Source organism: Xyrauchen texanus, chromosome 34, assembly GCF_025860055.1.
Source record: "Xyrauchen texanus isolate HMW12.3.18 chromosome 34, RBS_HiC_50CHRs, whole genome shotgun sequence".
Lineage (NCBI taxonomy): Eukaryota > Metazoa > Chordata > Actinopteri > Cypriniformes > Catostomidae > Xyrauchen > Xyrauchen texanus.
The window spans coordinates 27,792,955-27,814,882 of record NC_068309.1 but is presented as its reverse complement, the minus strand read 5'-3'; the positions used below and the strand labels follow the sequence as shown (position 1 = coordinate 27,814,882).

The 21,928-nt window shown below is 35.8% G+C and overlaps 1 protein-coding gene across 1 annotated transcript; it reads left to right on the top strand.

Moving 5' to 3' along the window:
• The first annotated feature begins 1,284 nt into the window (after nt 1-1,284).
• On the top strand, nt 1,285-21,692 carry LOC127627302 (Krueppel-like factor 5). The gene is made up of 4 exons (XM_052103643.1): nt 1,285-1,572; nt 9,155-9,941; nt 10,388-10,447; nt 20,190-21,692. Exons 1-4 carry the CDS (start codon nt 1,411-1,413, stop codon nt 20,366-20,368), a joined length of 1,188 nt encoding a protein of 395 aa, XP_051959603.1. The 5' UTR covers nt 1,285-1,410; the 3' UTR covers nt 20,369-21,692.
• The last annotated feature ends 236 nt before the right edge of the window (nt 21,693-21,928 follow it).

Below are 21,928 nucleotides of genomic sequence, written 5' to 3'. Positions count from 1 at the left end.
GTTAAAGCTCGGTCACAAATGAGCCTTCCAAATGGACAATGACCCTTACCAAATTTGTGGCAAAATGGCATAAGGACAACAAAGTCAAGGTATTGGAGTGGCCATCACAAAGCCCCGACCTTAATCTGAATTTGTGGGCTGAACAGAAAAAGTGTGTGCGAGCAAGGAGGCCTACAAACCTTACACAGTTACGCCAGTTCTGTCTGGAGGAATGGGCCAAAATTCCCGCAACTTATTGTGAGAAGGTTGTGGAAGGCTCCCCAAAACATCTGACCCAAGTTAAACAATTTAAGGCAATGCTACAAAATACCAACAAAGTGTAAGTAAACTTCTGACCCACTGGGAATGTGATGAACGAAACAAAACCTGAAACAATTCATTCTCTCTACAATTATTCTGACATTTCACATCCTTAAAATAAAGTAGTGATCCTAACCGACATAAGACATAAGGGAATTTTTCCTATGATTAAATTTCAGGAATTGTGAAAAACTTTGAATTGAGTTTAAATGTATTTTGAAAATGTGTATGTACTTAATGTATTTATGTATCACTGTATAGAGTACATACAATTTTGCCAAATACATTTAAACTCAATTCAAAGTTTTTCACAATTCCTGACATCAAACCGTTCATATATATATATATATATATATATATATATATATATATATATATATACCTTTCTCTTCCATCAAGTGCATTACACTGACTTTATCGTATTGTAAACAATTGAATTCTTGCCTATTTTATCCACAAAGGCAAAAGACGTTTTGGTCATAGGGGCATATCTGATTATTAAGTTTATAATACACATTATATATATATATATATATATGATAGATAAATAAATGTGAACGAAAAACATTGCAAGAAAACGTGCCAGTCTTTTTAACATATAACATATTTGCTAATTCACGTGCAATTCTTATATATATATATATATATATATATATATATATATATATATATATATATATATAATGTGTATTATAAACTTAATAATCAGATATGCCCCTATGACCAAAACGTCTTTTGCCTTTGTGGATAAAATAGGCAAGAATTCAATTGTTTACAATACGATAAAGTCAGTGTAATGCACTTGATGGAAGAGAAAGGTAACGCCTCTGTTCTCAACACCTCTCAGGTGAGCTATACTCCTACCTTCTATGTGATTGGAGAACGCCCTCTTTCCTTCGCTCGGATTGGCTGAGGATGCTGTCATTCATATCCTTCGAGTCCACAATGTGATACTTTACAACAGGTAAGTCTACCTGAGTGACACAGGGAGGGTTTTGGATACACCGTGCCTCTGGATGTACCTGCAAGGACGTTTACAATAATCCCGTATATGTGTATTCGTAATTAGAAATAAGATTTTGATATAATATTTGTTATTTTCGTATAGAAATGGCAAGCATAGTTGGCGCGCCGAATACAGAAGAAAGGGCTGTTTTCACGCAGCTGAAACCCGTGCGGATGTCTAGCGCGGTTGGGCCGGAGGACTCTTCAGTGTTTGAGGACGTCAAGCCCGTAGCGAGACTCGCAACAAACCAGGTTGAAATGACGCAGGTATGAAAGGCGTCCTGTGGTTTCCGCCTTTATTTTGACATAGAAGCAAAGATTTTTTTATCTGAACGTTCAATATATCGTTTAGAACATATGTATTTTGATAGAAAGCACAAGTAAGTGAATATAATATGTGTGGCTTTATTGCACGTATATCAGGTTTTTGTTTTCACGCCTCTGGTTTAATGAAAATGAAATATTTTCGATAACATATTGAAGACATCTCTTTAAGGCCGTATACGACACATTAACAGTGTTCTCGTTTTGGTGTGCGTGCAACATCTTCGCATGAGGGCCAGTTTTCTGTTTGTATTGTCACCTAAATGTCTTTGAATGTCTTGTTTCACAGACTTGACGATTTGCGTAAAAATCGTGTGATATATATACATATATAGGCTATAGTTCATGTGGTATTTCATACTAGTAATAAACTAATTTAACATAAGACATTTTTTTTTTCTTTTTTTAACTTTTAAATTGAGGTTTTAAGGTTAAGCTTAAAATATTGTTTTTACACTAAAAATATACATCGTAATGTTCTTACAACTAAATTAGGCAGTGTATACTTTGCAGATACTACACATTTAAGATCATTTTAATCCACTGTACAAGGACACTTTGACCTGTTGGAAAAGACCAACGCTTAGGCCCTTAACATTACATAAAATGTAAGAACTATTTGAGTGTAATGGAGCAAAATATTGCCTTCTCTTTTTGTTGCAAGACTGACAAAATGGCCAACAACTTCAATGCAATGCTTAAAGTTTCGTATTAGTGAAAAATCCAGTAAACTAATGATTCCCACAGAGAATATTCATATGCCACAGATTATGTCAGTGATCTTACATTTTTTGTTTTTAAGGATCAAATCCATATCATTTGATCAAATGGCAAATCTAACATGCTCTTTTAGAATGTATGGGATTTCAACTTGGACTCCAACCAGCACCACTTGTTTATGACTGGTTGAGCCAATGACTGATGACCTGGTTGCACTTCTTCAAAGGTTCATATGGCTGCAGGGAGCATGCAGGTTGTAGGCTACTCGGATGGGAACTGTCTAGGCCTACACATGGCTTTTATTACCTTATTGACATATGGCTAACCTTGTGTGCTTTAGGGAATTCAGTGTCCCATCACATGTACTTGCTACTAAAGGAGTCATAATTAAATGGAGTCATCTAAATTAGAAAAGTAAGACAAACCAATTTTTAAAAGAATCTCAAATTAATTTCATTTAAAGTAATCAGCAAACCAACAACATCCTGACTTTAAGATCATTTTTAATGATTGATTAATATATGATTGATTTGTTACATCTAATTAAAAGATAACAAAATCTCTATCTGTATCTGAGTCATCAGTTCTTGTGGTGCCATGCATCTTTCTTGCAGTAATTTAGTTCAATTTTCTGTCTGGTGTCCTCAGTGGCACTCAGCATTTTACACAAGTCCATGTGGTCATGTCCTTTGCCTTGAAGAGCAGCCAAGACGGTTCCTTCTCTAGTCACTGTCCTGAAAAGCCAAAACAACTGTTATCTTTTTCTCCAAAGCCATAAAACGTAATTTTAGTCTCAAAGGTTTCATTTTCTCTCGCTGCTGCCCTCTGATGATTTGTGCTGTTATGGCTCCAGTAAACAGACAAGAAGCCTATCAGACTGGTTTTATGGGGATCTGTGGACAAATCTCCATCTTTTTGCATTCCTTTTGGCCATAAAGGACAATTATTTAAGGAGAAAGACCGTTTGTGTTGTAATTAGGAAAGAGGTCTTTGGACTAACTGGATAATTGCACTCTGAAATGGGCTACAAAAATAAACAGTTTGGAATATGAGCAAAACAAATTTCTTTGTAAACGTTCATGAATCCATTCTAATGTAAATTGTGCTATTGAATTGAATGGGTAAATTCAATAAATAGTTTTATGTATGATTACACATATTTTTGTAGTTGCTCATGTTTCAAATAGGGTCCATTGTGAAATTTGCAAAGCTTCCGGGCTTTACGTGCTCTAACAAATAATGAGATTGTCTTTATGTTACTGAAAATATGGCAGCATTCTTAAAGAGAGAGTGGAATTATTTGGGTGCAAAATGCTCCAAAGTGAGCCGTATTATCAGTTAACATGGAAACTCCATCTTATTTATGTCAAAGATTATTTTTATGCCGGTCTCCCAGTCATTCTCGGCCCCTGAGATACATAACTGAGCAGTTGTAAACGTTCTCCAATCATTAACTCACATTTCTTGGGCCAGGGTTCAGCTGCAGTCTTCGTTCGCCTCACACAAAGGTGCAGTGAACAGAACCTCTCTGGCACGGTGCTTAGAGGACTGGGTCTCCAAGGCCAATTAAGGGTATGACCAAGGACACTCTCCTCTCTGCCAGTACCCCCACAATACAAGGCCCATTTGTGCAGCGGCACTACGCTTGCCAGATCTAGAGAGTAAATCAAAAGCTGTTTTCCACTAATAACCTGGTTTTAACTTTCCAAAGCTGGCTTGATTGGGATGAAGGTGGTATTGTAGACAATAAAGGGATAGTTCATCCCAAAAATGAAAATGTTGTCATCATTTACTCATCGTTATGTTGTTCCAAACTTTAATAACTTTCTTCCCTGGAACACAAAAAGGAGGTCAATTTAGCATCAGTCACCATTTGCTTTTATTGCATCTTTTTTTCCCACACAATGAAAGTAAATGGTGATTGAGTGTTCTGCCTAATGTTTTCTTAGGTGTTCGCACTGGTGTTTGTGAACTAAAGAATTCATTAGAATTTCACAAATTACAATTTAGTAGCACATAGAAGAGTATGATTAAGATTTGTATACATTTTCTAACTACAATCTTTTTATTATTTACTATTACAGTTTACTACTTCTACTAGCACTATGATTTTAATAAAAAAAAAAAAAATTACAATACAGTTTTAATGACTTATTTGAAATAATTATATATTTTTATTGTCTTGCTGCAACACCGTCGTAATTTCCTTGACTGAGCATTTGCCTCCACCACCACAGAATATGTATTTGCTTAGTTCATGCTATTATAAAAAAAAACTATACTACTAAGATTTTTTCAGATTAACAATTTTTATTGATTCTCATCAATGAACACAGAAAAACAAAACATATATACACAGAATCACTCTTATACTACTATGATTTTTATATTAACATAATATTGCAATGGTTTAAGAATAGACCTCTTAAAAACCCATATCCATCGACCACATATCTGAATAGCTCATTAGAGGAATGTGTTTCTCTGAATCACAGAAACATGCTGAATTCAATGCATCTAATTCTAAAACACCACTGTTTAAATTCATCCTCTGGAAATCAAGCAACTAGAAACTCACAGAGGGCAAACATAATAATATCTCGCATTTTATTGATCACATCAGTTTCTGCTGCTCTCTTTTTCCGGAACGGCTGTGAATGTGTGACTCTGGAGCCAGAGGGAACATTACTGCGACCCTGACACTGAATCCACGGCAACCCACTAATAATCGAGCATATGAGATTTGGCAATATTAAAGCAGACATAAGACACATTGGACATGCTCTTTCTTGAAACGCTACTCATAGGCAGAAAGGATACTTTTCACACACATGCGAAGTTGTTAAAAATTGTTGTTGCATATTATAATTTTTTGTATCACAAATTCAAGCAAAACTGTCCCACTGTACAGCCTTGCAGTTTGTAATAAATACCATTATCTAGTGCAATATGAACTGCTGCGGTGTCAGCATTAGGGCTAAATGTTAACGACAACTTCAATAATAAAAAGATTTGACAACAATTGCATTGTCGAATAGCCGTTTGATCTCATTTAACGAGATCATATGAAACTCTAATGATGACACGAGAGAGCAGCACTGCAGTTCACGCCTGAATGAGGAGAGGAAGAATTACACAGCTCACAGTCCAGATGCACTCCAAACTTTCCAAACAGCTTCAGGTGATGTAGATCCCAAAGTATTGGGGAATTATACAAAAATACCAAATAAGTAAAAACAGAAGCACTCTCATTGTGGAATAAGTGGAGCTGGAGCTTCCACTCCACTGAAGCAAAACTTGGGTGTTGAGCGTTATAACGTGATGGCTCATGACTTATTGAATCAAATTGGCAATATGCAGGTTTATTAATTAGAGTTTTTTGTTGTTTTTTTTTTGAGAGTAAAAGATGGATTGAAGAGAACAAAAAGGTGAGAGAGGGTAGTCTTTGCCCCATTATAAACTGCAAATAAAATACGATTTTTATTTGTTTTTCAAAAATAATATCTAAAACTCCTTTAAAACAACAGCAGCTATTAGCAGAAGAAAAATTGTAATCTGAAAATGTTGAATATAATATTAAAAATACAAATATTTTTAAATAAAATAATAAAAAAAGATGTATTCACCTGAGAAGCAGCATAAAAGATTTGTAGACTTGCATTTAGAGAATAGATCTTGAGGTATATTTTGTCTTTACTGCATTTGCAGAAGTATAACTAAGTAAAAAATACACTTATATTTAAGATTCTCTTAACCTTATAAGTTGGGGCACAACCTGAATAGTCAGTTAAGAGATATGATTAATCATAGCAATAATCACAGAAAAGTCTAATAATCGTTCTATAATAGTCGACTATCAAAATAATAATTAGTTGCAGCCCTAGTCAGCATTGATTGTATTCCCCTTGAGAGAACATGAACTCACATGTTAGAGTATGAGTTACCTGAAAGGATGATGGCATTTGGAGTGTGTACATGAAACCACATCAGTCGGTTGCTAAGGAAATGCATTTCGACAATGCATGCCTATTTGTTAACATAGCTGGCTCTTTAGACAGCTGGACTTGGCAATGCTTTTAAAAAGTTTATTCTCAAATGTATTGACTGCAAATGTTACAATCATTACAGACTCTTTTCACTTCAAGCCTTACCTCCATTTTGTCCAAGAAATTGCTATTTTGGTTGTTCAGGTTTTTGCATGTACTAACCATTTCATAATCAGACATTTGACTTGCCAACTGACTAGTTTGGTAAATCTAGCTCTTTATTTTTACAAAAATGCCCTCATTTAACAGTCTCTAGATTTTATGGCACCACTGCACCTGAAAGGCTCTCCAGGTTGCACTCTTTTTTTTTAATTCTATATTTGTACATTGTTTGTACCCATATCTCCTCTTGCGATCGCATTTCACTGTTTTGGTTTTGCTTTGTGTTCCAGGCCCTCATGGTCTCCAAACCTATGAGGTGTCTATTTACCCTGTGATGCAGTGGAGCACTGTGCAGAGGTGTTCTGTAGAGCTTGGATTTGTGTGAACTAGGCTTTAATAGACACTTAAATCACAAATTAACTCTTAAAAAGTTAATTCTAAAAGACAATAAAGTAGTATATTCATGCCAGTCTCCCAAATCTTCTCTCTCAACGTTTAAAGGGTAAAAGGGCAGAACAAACATCTCTGTGTGACACCAACTATTACAATTACAAAGAAAACAGCAGGAATCTGGCAGAAAAACATTATATTGATATCGATGTTGCAGTATAATAATACTGCAATGATTTATGCATTAGTGTGTTGTGATTAAAAACTGATTTATTGCAATCTTTCAGTATATTCTTTCATATTCATCTTTTTTGGACTTTGGTGCTTTGCACAAAAATGCTAAAATACCTGCTTTACTTCATCGTAGAGCCATAAAAGTTGTATACAGCAAAGACACATCAAAAACGTATGTCAGGGAAGAGTGGTCCTTGGTTCCAGTGTATCATTACATGAAAATCTTACAGTCTAATTGTACACAGCATCTATACACACATCCTTATCATTTAAAAAAGTTATACATTTCTTAGCTAGTTCTAAGTTTGCATTTTGATCGAATAGAAATAATAGTTTGTTGGCAAAATGCTGCACATTTTATCTTCTCACACACTTGGTCCCCATTTTCTTTTTCTCCTGAAAATCTGAGAACATCAATACAGTATTTTGGGGTAATAATTGAGATTCTCTGGGAAAAAAAAGTTTCCTCCACCAATTACAAAGACATGCACAAAGCTTAACTAAGTGTCATGACCTTAAACCAAAACTGAATTAAAGCTGTTTGATGTAGTTCATTTCAGGGGGAATTCACTAAAGGCTGGTCGAAGAGCATTGTTGATTGGTTAAAACAAATTTTAGGTGTGGTTTCGATGTGATAATTTTTATTTATAGCTGTGCGTGCCAGCTGAGGATTAAAATCCTTTAACTATTGTTAAAATGGATAACAGACTGATGTGTAGTCCGGCAGAGAGTTGACAGCCTTCCGTGACATCACCCTCAACAAACTACTTTTAAAACGAAGTTGCACAGAGTATAAACACTGGCTTCGTTTGCCTAGGGTGCTTTAGTTTATCCAGGAGAAAAAAGTTCGGCTTCTATCAGGTTTAAGAATGAACTGCACCTGGTGAGAGTGCCATTTTATTTGCATGTGCCGTCTGCACAGGTTTAGCACCTGATTCACTAAGGGACTTATGCAGATCAGGCAACGTCTCAAACGCACCCAAAAAATCTGTTCTGAACGCAATTTGCTCAGAGCAGTTCAAACTTGCGGGTCGGTTCCAAGCGCTATAAAGTGGAGAGTGCAGCAGACCACCATGAACATAGCTCATTTCTTTAACATGCCTAAAGTGCACTTCAACACACATCTGAATATATGCCAAGTTATAATGCTCTTCTCTATCATTTGATCATTATTTGAATACTTACTGCTGCCATAATCAATTCAAAAATGTTCACAGATATCTTTTTTTAATAAAAGTTTATTATTATTTCTTGGGCAGTAATAGCACATTGTTTTTTGTGCTGGGCAAATTGCATAAGTTTTGTGAAAGAAGCTATATCTATAATCTGCATAATTTACATTCACTGAGCACTTTATTAGGAACACTAAAGTCCTAATAAATTGCCCAATGTGGTCTTCTGCTGTTGTAGCCCATCTGCCTCAAGATTCGACATGTTGTGCATTCTGAGATGCTATTCTGCTCATTACAATTGTACAGAATGGTTATCTAAGTAACCATAGCCTTTCGATCAGCACGAAACAGTCTGGCCATTCTCTGTTGACCTCTCTCATCAACAAGGCATTTCTGTCCGCAAAACTGCCACTCACTGGATGTTTTATGTTTTTGGCACCACTATGAGTAAATTCTAGAGACTGTTTTGGATGAAAATCCGAAGAGATCAGCAGTTACTGAAATACACAAACAGCCCGTCTGGCACCAACAATCATGCCACGCGATTGACTGATTAAATAATCGCATGAATATGTAGGTGCACAGATCTTCCTAATAAAGTGCTCAGTGAGTGTACATAGGAGGTATGTTTGCACAGAAAGGAATGAAAGTGACTTAATTTATATACTCAAGACATAGCACTATTTCAGCACTGATTGCTCCTGCTTCAACTAGATTGTGGGTGGCTAGTGTATAAGATACAGATTTTTGTACATAAATGCCACACGCAAAAGTGCCGCAAATGTTTAGTGAAATCTCCCCTCAGAGCTTTGAACTAAGAGGTGTTCCAGACAACTCAACCTTATCTTCTGTTTGTTTCAGACACTGATGGAAATGGATAAATATTTACCCCAAAGTGCCCCACTGCTTACCCCAAACATAACCGATAAGAAATATCGCCGGGAAAGTGCCTCAGTGGTGGATGAATATTTTGCAGATGAGAAACCTGCCCCTTATAGTCTCAACATCAATGTTATCCTGCCTAATACTACTCACCTTCGCACAGGCCTTTACCGACCAAACAAACCTCCAGTACATCAGATCAAATCCGAGCCAGGGGTGGATGAACCCTGCGGAATTCAGGCGCTCCCCGAATTTACCTCAGTCTTCAGCGTACCCCAGACAGTCAACAGCCTTTTCATCAAACCTGACATGACTGTCACAGACGAGCTCCACATTGGCCCCCAGCAGCCGGCAGTCTATCAGATGCCTGTCAGTAGTAGCGACCTAACCACAATGACCTTCTCCCAGAGTCAGGCTATAAATGGAGTTGGTACCTCGGGCAGGACGATGCTAAACCTGAACAATGTAGCTTTGACAACGCATTTTGGAGAGTTTGTCATGCCCGAACCTTTCTACACTTCTCCCCAGCCCCATAGTTTGCCTCCATCACCCCCCAACTCCCAGCCCGGCAGTCCTGAGAACCAGGCAGAGCTTATTACCACTGTTCCCCCGTCGTACCAGTCTAGAATTGGAATGAAGGTTGGACAGATGACCTCTCATTCCATGCTAATGGCCCATGGTCAGGGCATACTCACGGGGCCCAGATACAACCGACGGAACAACCCTGAGCTGGAGAAGAGACGGATCCATCACTGTGACTTCCCAGGTTAGTGTGCCATTCATGTAGAACATGGTTACTCATTCCTGATCCAGCAGAGTTCGATTCCAACACTAATTAGACACAACTGAATCAACTAATCAGCCTGGTGTTTTCGAACAGGGTTGGAACTAAACATTGCAGCAATGTGGCTTTACACAAGTAGGTATAAGTAATCTGGATGTAGATCAGTGTTTCTCTATCATGGCACATTTTAGTGTCCCTTTTCTGGTACACCCATTTCAGGTCTTAGAGTCTCTACTAATGAGCGCTAAACAGTAGGTTCAGGTGTGAAAGTTGGAGGAAACATCCAACAAAATCAGTGCTGGTGTCGACTACAGGGCCAGAATTGAGAAAAACAGTAGTAAATAATTGTGGATTATATTTTAAAAGTGTGCAGATATTTTCAGTGACATTTTTGAGCAATTATCTGGCATTATTTTTCTCTGTTCCAGGATGCACCAAAGTTTACACAAAGAGCTCTCACTTGAAAGCACACCAAAGGACTCATACAGGTAAGAGACCGAAGTCACACTTGAAGTTAGAAGTAGTTTTAACTGCTAAACCAGATGCAATGTACCATCAACATAAAGGTTACAAATCCAGCAACAGCTTGCACCAAGATGATAACCTAGGGACAAGAGAGATGTAGGAAGACAGAGAACAGGGCGGAGGGAGAGATTAATTGACTTTCTTTTCATGCGTTTATACACAATGTGTATGCATGCCTGTACAAGCCCTGCATGCTTTCCCGAGGGGTATATTGCCAAGTGGCAGAGAAAAACCTGTTCCTCCTGCTTCTTCTGTGTGGGGGAGGGGGTATACCACCAAGAGAAAAGAGCTCGGAAGTTTCAGTACGTACAGCTCGGCATAAGATGAAACCCATATCAATCCCACCACACTTTAGAGTTAAAAACTAAAATCTTCCCTCCCAACTCTCTAGCAGGACATCATTTTTTTTCACATGATGTTAAGCTAATAAACGCATCTTTTCCGCCCATTTACCTCTTCCTTTCTCTTTTTATTTCCATTTTGGGTGGTCACAGAGAGTGCAAAAGGATTCCCTTTAGCCTCAGGTATTATTCTTTTTGTACTCTCACTCAATGATGCCTTAGAGGTATCTTCGTAACTCTTTTTAAACTAATATGAAAGGAATGTTTCCATATGGTACATTGGGAAATTGAGCATACGTTGCAGCAGTACATTATTAGCATTGATGAAACTATGTTTGAGTCATGCATGCATCCTACAAATCCACTTGCCTTTTGACCCCTCTATCCATCAGCATACTATGTTTATATTGACTCAGGTCAGGTTGTCATTCCTTAGGTGGACATGGCTCTGAGCACTTTTTCAAAAGATATTGTGTGTTGGGAATGAGCCAACCACACTGAAAGCTGTCAAACTGTTTAAGAAGTCTAGAATATCCTGTACTGACATTAGATGAATGGTAGAACAGGTTGATTACACATGTAACTTTGATGTCTCCAGGAATTATATGTTCTAGTCAGGAGATCAAGAAGAGGAGCCAATCAAGAAAAGTATGTCAAGATGTACTAACTGTGCTCTCTAAAGTAATTAACTATAAGCCTGCAAAACTTGTTAGCTTTGAAATCTAATGAAAAATTCCAATCAAAGTGATCATCTCTATGCTCTACTCACTCTGAAGGACAAAACTCTAGACATGGGCACCTTGAAGGGAGCATGGCATTACTGTATGAATGTACCCTTCGCTAACAATCTTATGGAAGAGCACTTCGTGAAAATATTAATAATAATAATTTTCTACCCTTCATTTAGAATGACCCTTTGAGTTGCATCCCCTTCACACTTCCAAGTAATAATCTAAACAGTTAGCAACATTTATGTGGTTATGTTTATGCTCTAAAAGTTTGGTGGAGCATATCTACACATGATTCTTAGGATTGTTTCAGAAAATATTGTATTCCAAAGTTACAGCCTCGCCTTGTATTAAAACCAACAAACTTAGCTTTTCTTTGAAGAAACATATTGAGGTAAATTTCATATTTCTGTTTACTAGATTCTCTGTCTATAATGTAGCCAGTAATTTCACTATCTATCACTGAGATTATTGGGCTGCTGTGAGAGATTAATGCAGTGTTATATAGGGCTGAGCGATAAAATTATCTAGATGTTTATCGGAAAAAAGAGAGATGTCCTCGATCAAACTTTTGAGTAGTTTTCTATATTTAGCCTATGTTTTACATCTAGAACAGCGGTGTTCATTACATCAATCACTCTAGCAAGAGCACCACTGGTTAATTGATCTAGATGAAATATAAAAGATTTACTTTTTATTTCCTGACATCTGTAGCTGCGTGTTGTTTGATTGGCAGGCAGCTAATATTTAATGCGATTACGCACCTAAATGGTCAAATACACTTTATAATTCCACCAATGCCCGTCTTGGTGAGAATTAAATGTAAACGCAGTCGTTTATGTCTAAATCGAACTTTAGACAAAAAGCGTATTCGCATCAAAATGTCGGACTTTAAATGTACATGTAACAGAATTGAGCACTGTCTAGTATAGGCTATGTCATATAAAGGCTATTAATCAAACAACATTAACAAGGAAACAAGAAAACCACTCACTGCTTTTGGCTGAATAACTTGAGTAGCTTTAAAAGTATTAATGTAATAGAATAAAACAGTGACATTTTTCATAATAATATTTGTTAAAAATATTTTTTTATGTTTTTTAATAATACTGACCCCTGATGTAGAGATTGTGTTAATTGGTATGATAAATTAACAGGAAAGTAGAGATGATAAAATAATGTATAATTATGCTCAGCCTTTCTAAAGATAGAAAAGTTTCAACATTTGTTGAGCAATACTTCAGCAGAATATTCCACCAGCCACAAACTTCAGAAAATTGTGCATCATGAATGAGAACACAACTACTGCTGGCTTAAAGATACAAGAACTAAATCATTGTGGAACATTGTATCTCAAAAAGAGGGAGGGATTAATAGTAAAAAAGGTATTAAATATTGATCTGTTTCTCACCACATCTCTCATATCACTTCTGAAGACATGGATTAAACCACTGGAGGCACATGGATTAGACTACGTTTATGCTGATTTATGTGATTTGTGGAGCTTCGATATTTTAGCACTGATTTACTTTCATTGTCTGGACCAAAAGAGCTGAGATATTCTTCTAAAATCTTAATTTGTGTTCTGCAGAAGAAATAAAGTCATACACATCCAGGATGGCATGAGAGTGAGTAAATTATGAGAGAATTTAAATTTTTTTGGGTGAACTATTCCTTTAAGCATGATGTAGCCCCTGTACCAAACAACTTTTGCCATGCCTGCTGTACCTCCTCTATTGGTTAGGACATGACGTGCCAAGTGATCCTGCCCATTTAGTATTTTTTTTGCATTCCTTGCATTGTTTGAACATGTTTTATACAAGAACTCTCTGTCGGCATTAAGGGAAATTTAGACCCTACACATAAACTGATTTTAATGTAATTGTTTCATATATAATGATTTAAAATGGTGATCAGTGTATGGAATATGATTTTTCAGTACTCTTTCCACCCCTGCTCCAAATACAACATACACATACAAACACAATGAACATTCTGCAGTGATTGCCCTATACTGTATGTTAATTTTTAAACTTGGGTACAATCAGCATCTGCCATTACAATTTGGGATCTGCACAGTTTGTAATATTCGGTTATTCATTGGACTTGGATTAAAGAATGGATATTGCAATGGATATGCATCCAACACTACTCAAAATAGCAGGGAATAAAGTCCAGAGTGAATTATGAGCTTAAATTGCACAATACGTAGATCTTCAAATTATCACTTACATTAAAACAGTTCATTTTTTCACTGTCATCTGCAATTACCATGCTATATGCAAATAAAACGGAGTTCACTTCTGTGATTACACTAATTCTGGGCAGTGAATTTAAAAGATGTGCTTTATTATTTGATTTCATATGAATTTACCCTGCGCTTGTGTGTCTGTGTATGGGCGTGCTTTGTATTGTCCTCACAGGTCTTCCCGTAATTAAGACGCGTCATTCATGTCAGCTGTGCTCATGTCAGTATTTCGTTTCAGTTTCATCAGTGATCTGTATCAAATTAATGAGGAAAACATTTCTGTCTCTCAAACAACATGCATTCGTCTCTTTCTTTGTTATTATTTTCTGCGCAATGCAAGCACAATGCAAATATTCGGTGACTGAAATGTTTCACATTTTTCCTATGCTGACATAGTGCTGTTTGGGCGGGCTAAAGTTTACATATGTGGCTTAAACAGCCAGATGCATTTAGACTTGACCAGTTTCATCTGGAATGTATCTCAAACCACTTCCTGAAGTTGTTTTAGCGCTCGGATTGTAATCCGTCTCGAATGTGTTTTGGAGGGCATTTAAACCTGGTCTTTTCATGATCAGATAGCTATAGCTAAGTGGCCAAGTGTAAACAGGCCCTGTGTTATTCACTTTGAGAGCATTGTTAAAAATAAATGTTACTTCGTACAGCGAAACTCAATTGCATTTCAGCCCGTACATGGAACAGAAATTTTTAGCTTGCAAAGTAAGGGGATTTAAGTATTTTCATATGTTTCAGTGTGAACGAGAAACTTTTGGAAAACTCTTGAAAATGGCAGTGTGGACGGCAAGCGTTTTGAAAAAATGTAATATATCTAGATTATTGTGGACGTAGCCTAAAAATATGTTGTGGATATTATAGACATTGTCATTCTTGTCTTATTTACTTTCCCAATGTCTTTGTTTAATTTGGTTCATTTGCTATTGTAGCCTGTTCAGCACTTTGAAATAATTAATAAGTGATATGGAACCGTTATGGAGATACTTCATAGCTGTGCATTTACTGAAAAATAATTGCTCACCTTAGAATGTCTGGCAACCAATCAGAATCATGCATTCAACAGCCATGTGATATAAAAGTTCATAATGCATTATGTAGCATTAACGTATAAAATATTAAATGTTGAAAATTGTATTTGTACATTATATGTAGGAATTAACATTAACCAATAACCAATTAATACATTCGGTAAAAGCATTGTTCGTTGTTCATTTACTAATGTGAATATATTGTACCGGCTATCTAAATGGCTTTAACCATAGTCATGATGATTTGTTTGAACAATTGTTTTTAGGGCAGTTGGTGCGTTTGTGAAAGTCCTCTATTATCTTTTTAATTGAACTTGTTGCCCACCTTCCTCAAACAGAAGCCACTGATAAAGCTCTTACGATGGTGATTTTATGGGTATCCCTGCAAATTTGTGGTGCTCATGTGGCACTTATTGGGTGTCACCAAATGATTGTCATAAAAATTACTTAAATTAAATAAGGCTAATAATGAATCTCTATAGAACATTGCTTATAATGTTAGAAATATTCAACTTCCACATTTTTATGTTTTTATAATAGTTGTGGTGCATATGTGTATGTGTGTGTGTGTGTGTGTGTGTGTGTGTGTGTGTGTGTGTGTGTGTGTGTGTGTGTGTGTGTGTGTGTGTGTGCATGCAGTAAAATGCTTTAGCGATAACAGATTAGCTGTTGCACAACTGCCAGCTAACCAAATATCATCACTCAATTGTTGGAGCTTGCTGGCCCTTACACACAGATTCCAGAAGCTAAAGTGTTTGCTAGCTGAGCAGTAGATTGTTCAAAACCCTTAGCTGTTGGTGTCTATTGTCAACTTGTTAAGAGTACATTTGTTTGCCTCCTTTTCAATTCTTGTTTCATGTATATGAAATTGAAATTGTTAAATCAATCATTTTCAGCACTGTCCAAACAGCCTCTGAGCTCAAATTTGTTCTCTTGTCAGTTATTTCCCATATTGGAGGTCACCGCCTCACGTTACACAAAAGCTACATATACAGTTGATAAAGATATAGTTAGTGGACCGAACTGATATTTTAAAGCAGCAAATATTGCTGTTTGATGTTATGTGGTACTATTTCTCTTATAGAAATCAAATGTTTATTGGCTTATAATCAGAATCCAAATTAACAGCTGTAAGGTGCAAAATAATGTATTTTCCATAAATAAGTTACTTGCTAGTGACCGGTAAATTTTAAAAAGAACTGCAACAACACAAATAGTTTAAATTGAATTGTAAGAACAATTGTTTGACACTTACTGTGTGACGTGAGTGACACAAAACCATCTAGAAAAATGTAAATATCTGTAATGACTAGTGACACTTCTAATTGACAATTTACCATTTTTATTTCACCAGAAATCCATGTGCTGACTATTCCTTGCATTAAGCCACTAAAAAAAACTGAATGTGATGGGATCAAAATCGTGATGCATCTTCTACACATTTTTGACAAGTGCAACTTTTCCGAGAAATGGAAGCTTGTAAATGATGCTGCAAATTACATAGTGACATGCACTAATGTATGTCACTAAAATGCTAGGAAACAAAAATGCTAATAACAAAACTAAATTATTCCATTGTCATTAGAACAAAAATATATGGGTGTTTCTTCAACTTGGGCCATTTCATGCTTCTGGGATTGATTTATATTTAAAGAGCTATCAGAATGAATCACGATTAAGAAAAATTAACAAGTTAAACTTTAATTACATGCATTAATAGATAATTTTACTTAATTGTGATTACCACATTTACCTTTAATACAGCATAAACCTGCATAAACACTGGTTTGAGGGCGGAACCTTTGCGATGTGTCCACCCGGAGTCATTACACTGACGCACACACCACAAACACACACAGCAGTGATTCAGTATCGGTGATAAAGTGATGAAAAAATGACCTCTTAATGCTATTTGATGTAAAAACAAGCCAAAATGGAACATGTTATAGAAAGCAAGTGTTTTTCATTCTATGTAAGGTGCATTTTAATTACCACAGAAGCACATCAAGTCTTAACTATAACCAAAACGCAGAATGAGACGTTATGTCTGCAAGCGATTTCCATGTGGAGTTCAAAGCGACGCCCTGACATGAATCATGAATGCAGCTTCATGATATAGGAAAGCAGATAGCCACAGTCTACCAGCAGATTAATATTGTGGAGGATGAGAGTTTATGAATATTTCCCAATTACACTTTAAGAAATGTTTAATGTTACTTGAATTGGTGCTATTTTAGTGCATTTCTATCTTTATACTGTGGAAGGCTTTGTTTGTAAAATGTTAATGAACCATTATATTACCACATATGGTTTTGTTATCTTTCCTAAGATGTATATAAATGCATTTTGAAAGGAAAGGAAGTTTATAGGTTGTCAAATTTCAGCCATTTTTATTATTCGTGATTAACTACGAAAAAATTATGTGATTAATCATGATTAAAAATTGGCAGATGCTATTTGCACCATGGTGCAAACAATCGTATATGCTATTTTACACCCCAGTGAAAATAGAGGCAGATATTATTTGTATCCAAACCCTGGCGTAAATAATGGAAGATACTAAATGCACCCTGGTGCAAATAGTGTCAGATACTATTTTCACCCATATTTAAAAACAAACATACAGTATGGGAATCACTGAAGTGTGTTTATTGTGTTTATTTAGAGTCACAGCACATTAACCCTAAACCTAACCTTAACCATACCTTAGAAAAAATGGTTTCACCATGGTATTTTTAGAAAATGTACAGTAAACATGGTAACTATATTACCCCATATTACTGTACTAACAATACCATTGTTAATTGTATTAAAACTATGGTTTCTGCCAATAAACATGGTTACTACAATATTAGTAATACAGTGATGCGATCTACACAAAAGTGATGCTGAGCCATGGGAACGGCTGCACTGTGGCAGATGCTATTTACACTGGGGTGCAACAGACACTCAAATGATTACATGTTTAAAACTATGACAATCTAAACAAAGAATAAAATAAACATAAACCATTTAAATATTTAATGTGTAAAGAAATGTAAAAAATTACGACACAGTTGTTGCATCATTTCCACCATGCCAAACAATTTTGACTATTGTTTTTAAGTGTACTTTTTAACGAAGCTGAATAAAGTATCAGTTAAGATCACAAATTAAATAACTAGTGAAAGTGTGGAAAAATATTTTAACAATGCTTTCAAGAAAGAAATGCTTAAAGTGTCCAAAGTTGAAGAAACACCCTTACATTTTTCTTACAAAATAATGCTAAATACATTCTCATTGCCTGTTCATGTTTAATGTTCATGGCAGGCATTATTTAAATTCACTCAACATTGGAAGGTGTGGCAAAAAGTTAATTTTGGACCCTGTCCATAATAATTCAGCATTAGGTCTCTGACAACATGCATAACAAGAGAGCTTAACAAGCTTTAAAAAGCCAATCAGGGTGACAGTGACCTGATAACATTTGACAGTCAAACTCTCAATAGAATAAGCAAAAGAAAGGCTGAGACTTTAGTCTGAAAGCATGATAGTTATTTTTCGTTCTCTATCTGTCTCTTTTATTTTTTTTGCTCTCTGCCATTCACACACATATGAAATAATTATTGCTTTAGTATAAATAATTATTTTGGGGTGAATTTTGTAATGTTTGTGTGATCGGGGCCACTAGAGTAGAATCATACCGAACATGGCTTTTCAGTATCACAAACCTTACAATGTCAGATCTTATCAGTGTGTGTTAAGCGCCATGAAAATGACTTCTGTGTTTACACATAGGAGTTGTATGACTCTCCAGACCTCAAGCACATACTCGCCTAATTCCTCTATAACTGCCATTTAAAAATGTCACGACATACATACACGCACACACGCACACACACACACTTACATGTTCAAGCTGGACTTTGTGTGCAACTGGATTTCATGGAAGGCGAAACCTCACTATGGATTAACATAAATGGCAGACGAATTATGTGAAGTTTGCTGTGTGTGTATAGATAGATAACACAAAGGGATTAAATGAAATCTTAGAAATTAAACCTTTGGTCTACTATGATTAGGGGCACTTTTAAATTAAAAGTACCTTTTTCAAATTATGTTATTATCTTCAAATATTTATCACATGTCCTAAAGAGTTGATCATGGCCTTCATCACCCTTCAAGTGGATTTTGGCATTAAGAAAACTGGATAGTTGCTAACACTACAGTCAATTAATTTCTAACTTTAACATATAAAAATATATTTATATTTTTTATATTTTGAATTGAAATTCTAAAACACTAGTTTGATAAAGACACAATAAAGTTACTTTTAGATCATTCATGATCAAATTATTTTTGCTACCCCGTCATGTCTCATTTTCCGAGGTTTTCTGAAAAGACTGGGTCTGCGAGAAGTCCAAAACAGAGAAACTCTGTTTTCATTTCAACACTTTAATAAAGTAAATTAATAGTAATTAAAGAGATGCAATAAAAATGTCAAGCTATTGTAATATATCCTTTAAAAATAGAATGATTTCTAGTAAAGAAATAAATTCTGTGTGCAAATGAAAAAAAAAATAATATTTAGATGTATGCATTTAAATTTTTTAACAAATTTCCATCAAATGTAATGGTGTAACCTTAATCTAAATTAAATACTTTATTAATTACAAATTATATAAATTAATTAACTTAAAATGTCTACCTTTTTTATTTAATTTTGTTAAAGATTACACCATTCAGTTTGATGTAAATGTTTGACATTGAAATGCGTAAATCTTGAAAATCTACACTCAAAGAGCACTATATTAGAAACACTATGGGCCAAATAAAGTGCCCGACCTGGTCTTCTGCTGTTGTAGCCCATCTGACCAGTCTGTCAATTTTCCGCTGACCTCTCTCATCAGTAAGGCATTTCCATCCACAGAACTGCCGCTAACTGGAGGTTTTTTTTTTGCTTTTGGCACCATTCAGAGTATACTCTAGCGAGGCTGTTGTGTGTGTGAAAATCCCAGGAGATCAGCAGTTACAGAAATACTCAAACCAGCCCGTCTGGCACCAACAATCATGCCTCGGTCCAAATCAATGAGATAAAAAAAAATTCCACATTCTGATGGTTGATGTGAACATTAACTGAAGCCCCTGATCCATATCTGCTTGATTTTATGCACTGCTGCCAACACGATTGGCCGATTAGATAATCGCATGAATAAGGGTACAGGTGAACCTAATAAAATGCTCATTGAGTGCATATTTTGAGTTTAAATTCTATATAGTTTTGCAGTATAGAAACCATTTTTATTGTCTCTTAAAGCTAAATTGGTATAATTTAACAAAATGTTTGTTTTTGTTCATGGTTTTTGTAGGTGAGAAGCCATACCGGTGCAGTTGGGAGGGATGCGACTGGCGTTTCGCCCGTTCCGATGAACTGACGCGGCATTACCGCAAACACACCGGTGCGAAACCCTTTAAATGCGTTGCCTGCAGTCGCTGCTTCTCTCGCTCTGACCACCTGGCACTGCACATGAAGCGCCACCAAAACTAATTGACTACACATCCTTTCGTTTTCAAGTTTTATTATGATTTTACTCTTTTGAATATTTCACAGTCATTGACAAATGCAGATCAAATCACCTATGCTCATAAAAGCTCTGCCGATTCCATACCAGCACTCAACATATTTTGATTGTCTTGAAGAGGACTGGACATTATTAGAACATCATGGCAAAGAGCCTACATAGGATGTATAGTACTGTACATATGTTTTGTATGCGTGTATGTTTGTAGATTAATGTGAAAAATGTGTTGAATTTTATACTTGACCTCCACCTTTTCTGACTATAATTTGAAAGTACATTTTGTTCCTTTGGGACCAGAAATGTCTTCAGAATAACTTGAAATGCAATGTTTAAATGAATAATTCCAAGATAATTAATTGTTCATTTCTAGATAAAAGTATCACTGTATACCCACTGTCTATAATATTTATATGGAATACTCTCCTGCCTCCCAAGGAAAATCTCAAAAGTTGTTTGCATTTGGGTTACGATACAAAATTGAGCAACCCTAATGTTTGCTTTTCTCATAGTTCTGTAGCCATGGAAACAGATCTTTATGGGACTGTGTAAAAAGTATCGCTCAGAGCAGTTGACTGTTTGACAGTTCACCTCTTTGTATGGCTGATGTGTACATTCATAAGACAAATTAGCTCACAATTGCATATGGACATCAAATGATTCAACAAATGAACCCATGCTTTATTTTGAGTATGTGTGCCAAATTTGACATGTATCTCACATGTAGTTATTTGCAAGTGGATTTTTCATTAAAACTTTGAGAATATTTTCTTGTCAAACTTCATGTAGATACCCTTCAAAAAAATGAAAGAAGTCCATGAAAGAGTGGACCCTGTTTCAACAATCAATTTACAAGTTCACAAGAAACTTTAGAAGACTTCTTATCCCTCACCTTCCTCAAGAACAAATGTATTCTGTATGGACATAGTCACATTTTATACAGTGGCCTTTTTAATGCTGTTTGTAACTCATGTTGTGTGGTGTGAGCAACCACAGTTTGTAAAAGTTCTGAAGTTCCCATCCGTTTGTGTCCTTTACTTATGAAGGGAACTCTGTTGGATCAAAAGATTCTGTATATACTGCAGTTAAAGTAAAACTATGTGTAAATACATTTTTGTTTTCTCTCTCTTTGAAGCTGATTTTGTTTTATGAGCATGTGGGACTTTATTAAGCTTGTCTTGAATGTGGGTGCATTATGTTTGTAGACCGTGCATACTTGGAAAAAGTGATGATCAGGTTAACGTTTTGTATTTTCTTGCTTGAATACACAGAATTTTGAAAATAAAATGAGTAATCACATTTTGTCCTAGATTCTTTAATAATTGTGTTGTCATGTGTATTTTCTAACCACATATATTGCATTTTGTAAGGTCTTAAAAGTATCAAGTATCTCAGTGACATGTCCTCAGGGGAATGTCATTTGAACTTACCTTGATTAATACGTATGTGATAGTGACAGATATTTCCGTGTAGGCCATGTTAGATTTATGAGGGACAATGTTCATTAGACCTATAACAAGAAAGAAAAC

What these genes read in the sequence shown, in the direction of transcription:
- LOC127627302 (XM_052103643.1), top strand. Translation starts at nt 1,411, where the DNA reads ATGGCAAGCATAGTTGGCGCGCCGAATACAGAAGAAAGGGCTGTTTTC. An exon ending in ACCAGGTTGAAATGACGCAG is followed by an intron (nt 1,573 to 9,154) that starts GTATGAAAGGCG and finishes TGTTTGTTTCAG; the next exon opens with ACACTGATGGAAATGGATAA. An exon ending in ACACCAAAGGACTCATACAG is followed by an intron (nt 10,448 to 20,189) that starts GTAAGAGACCGA and finishes TGGTTTTTGTAG; the next exon opens with GTGAGAAGCCATACCGGTGC.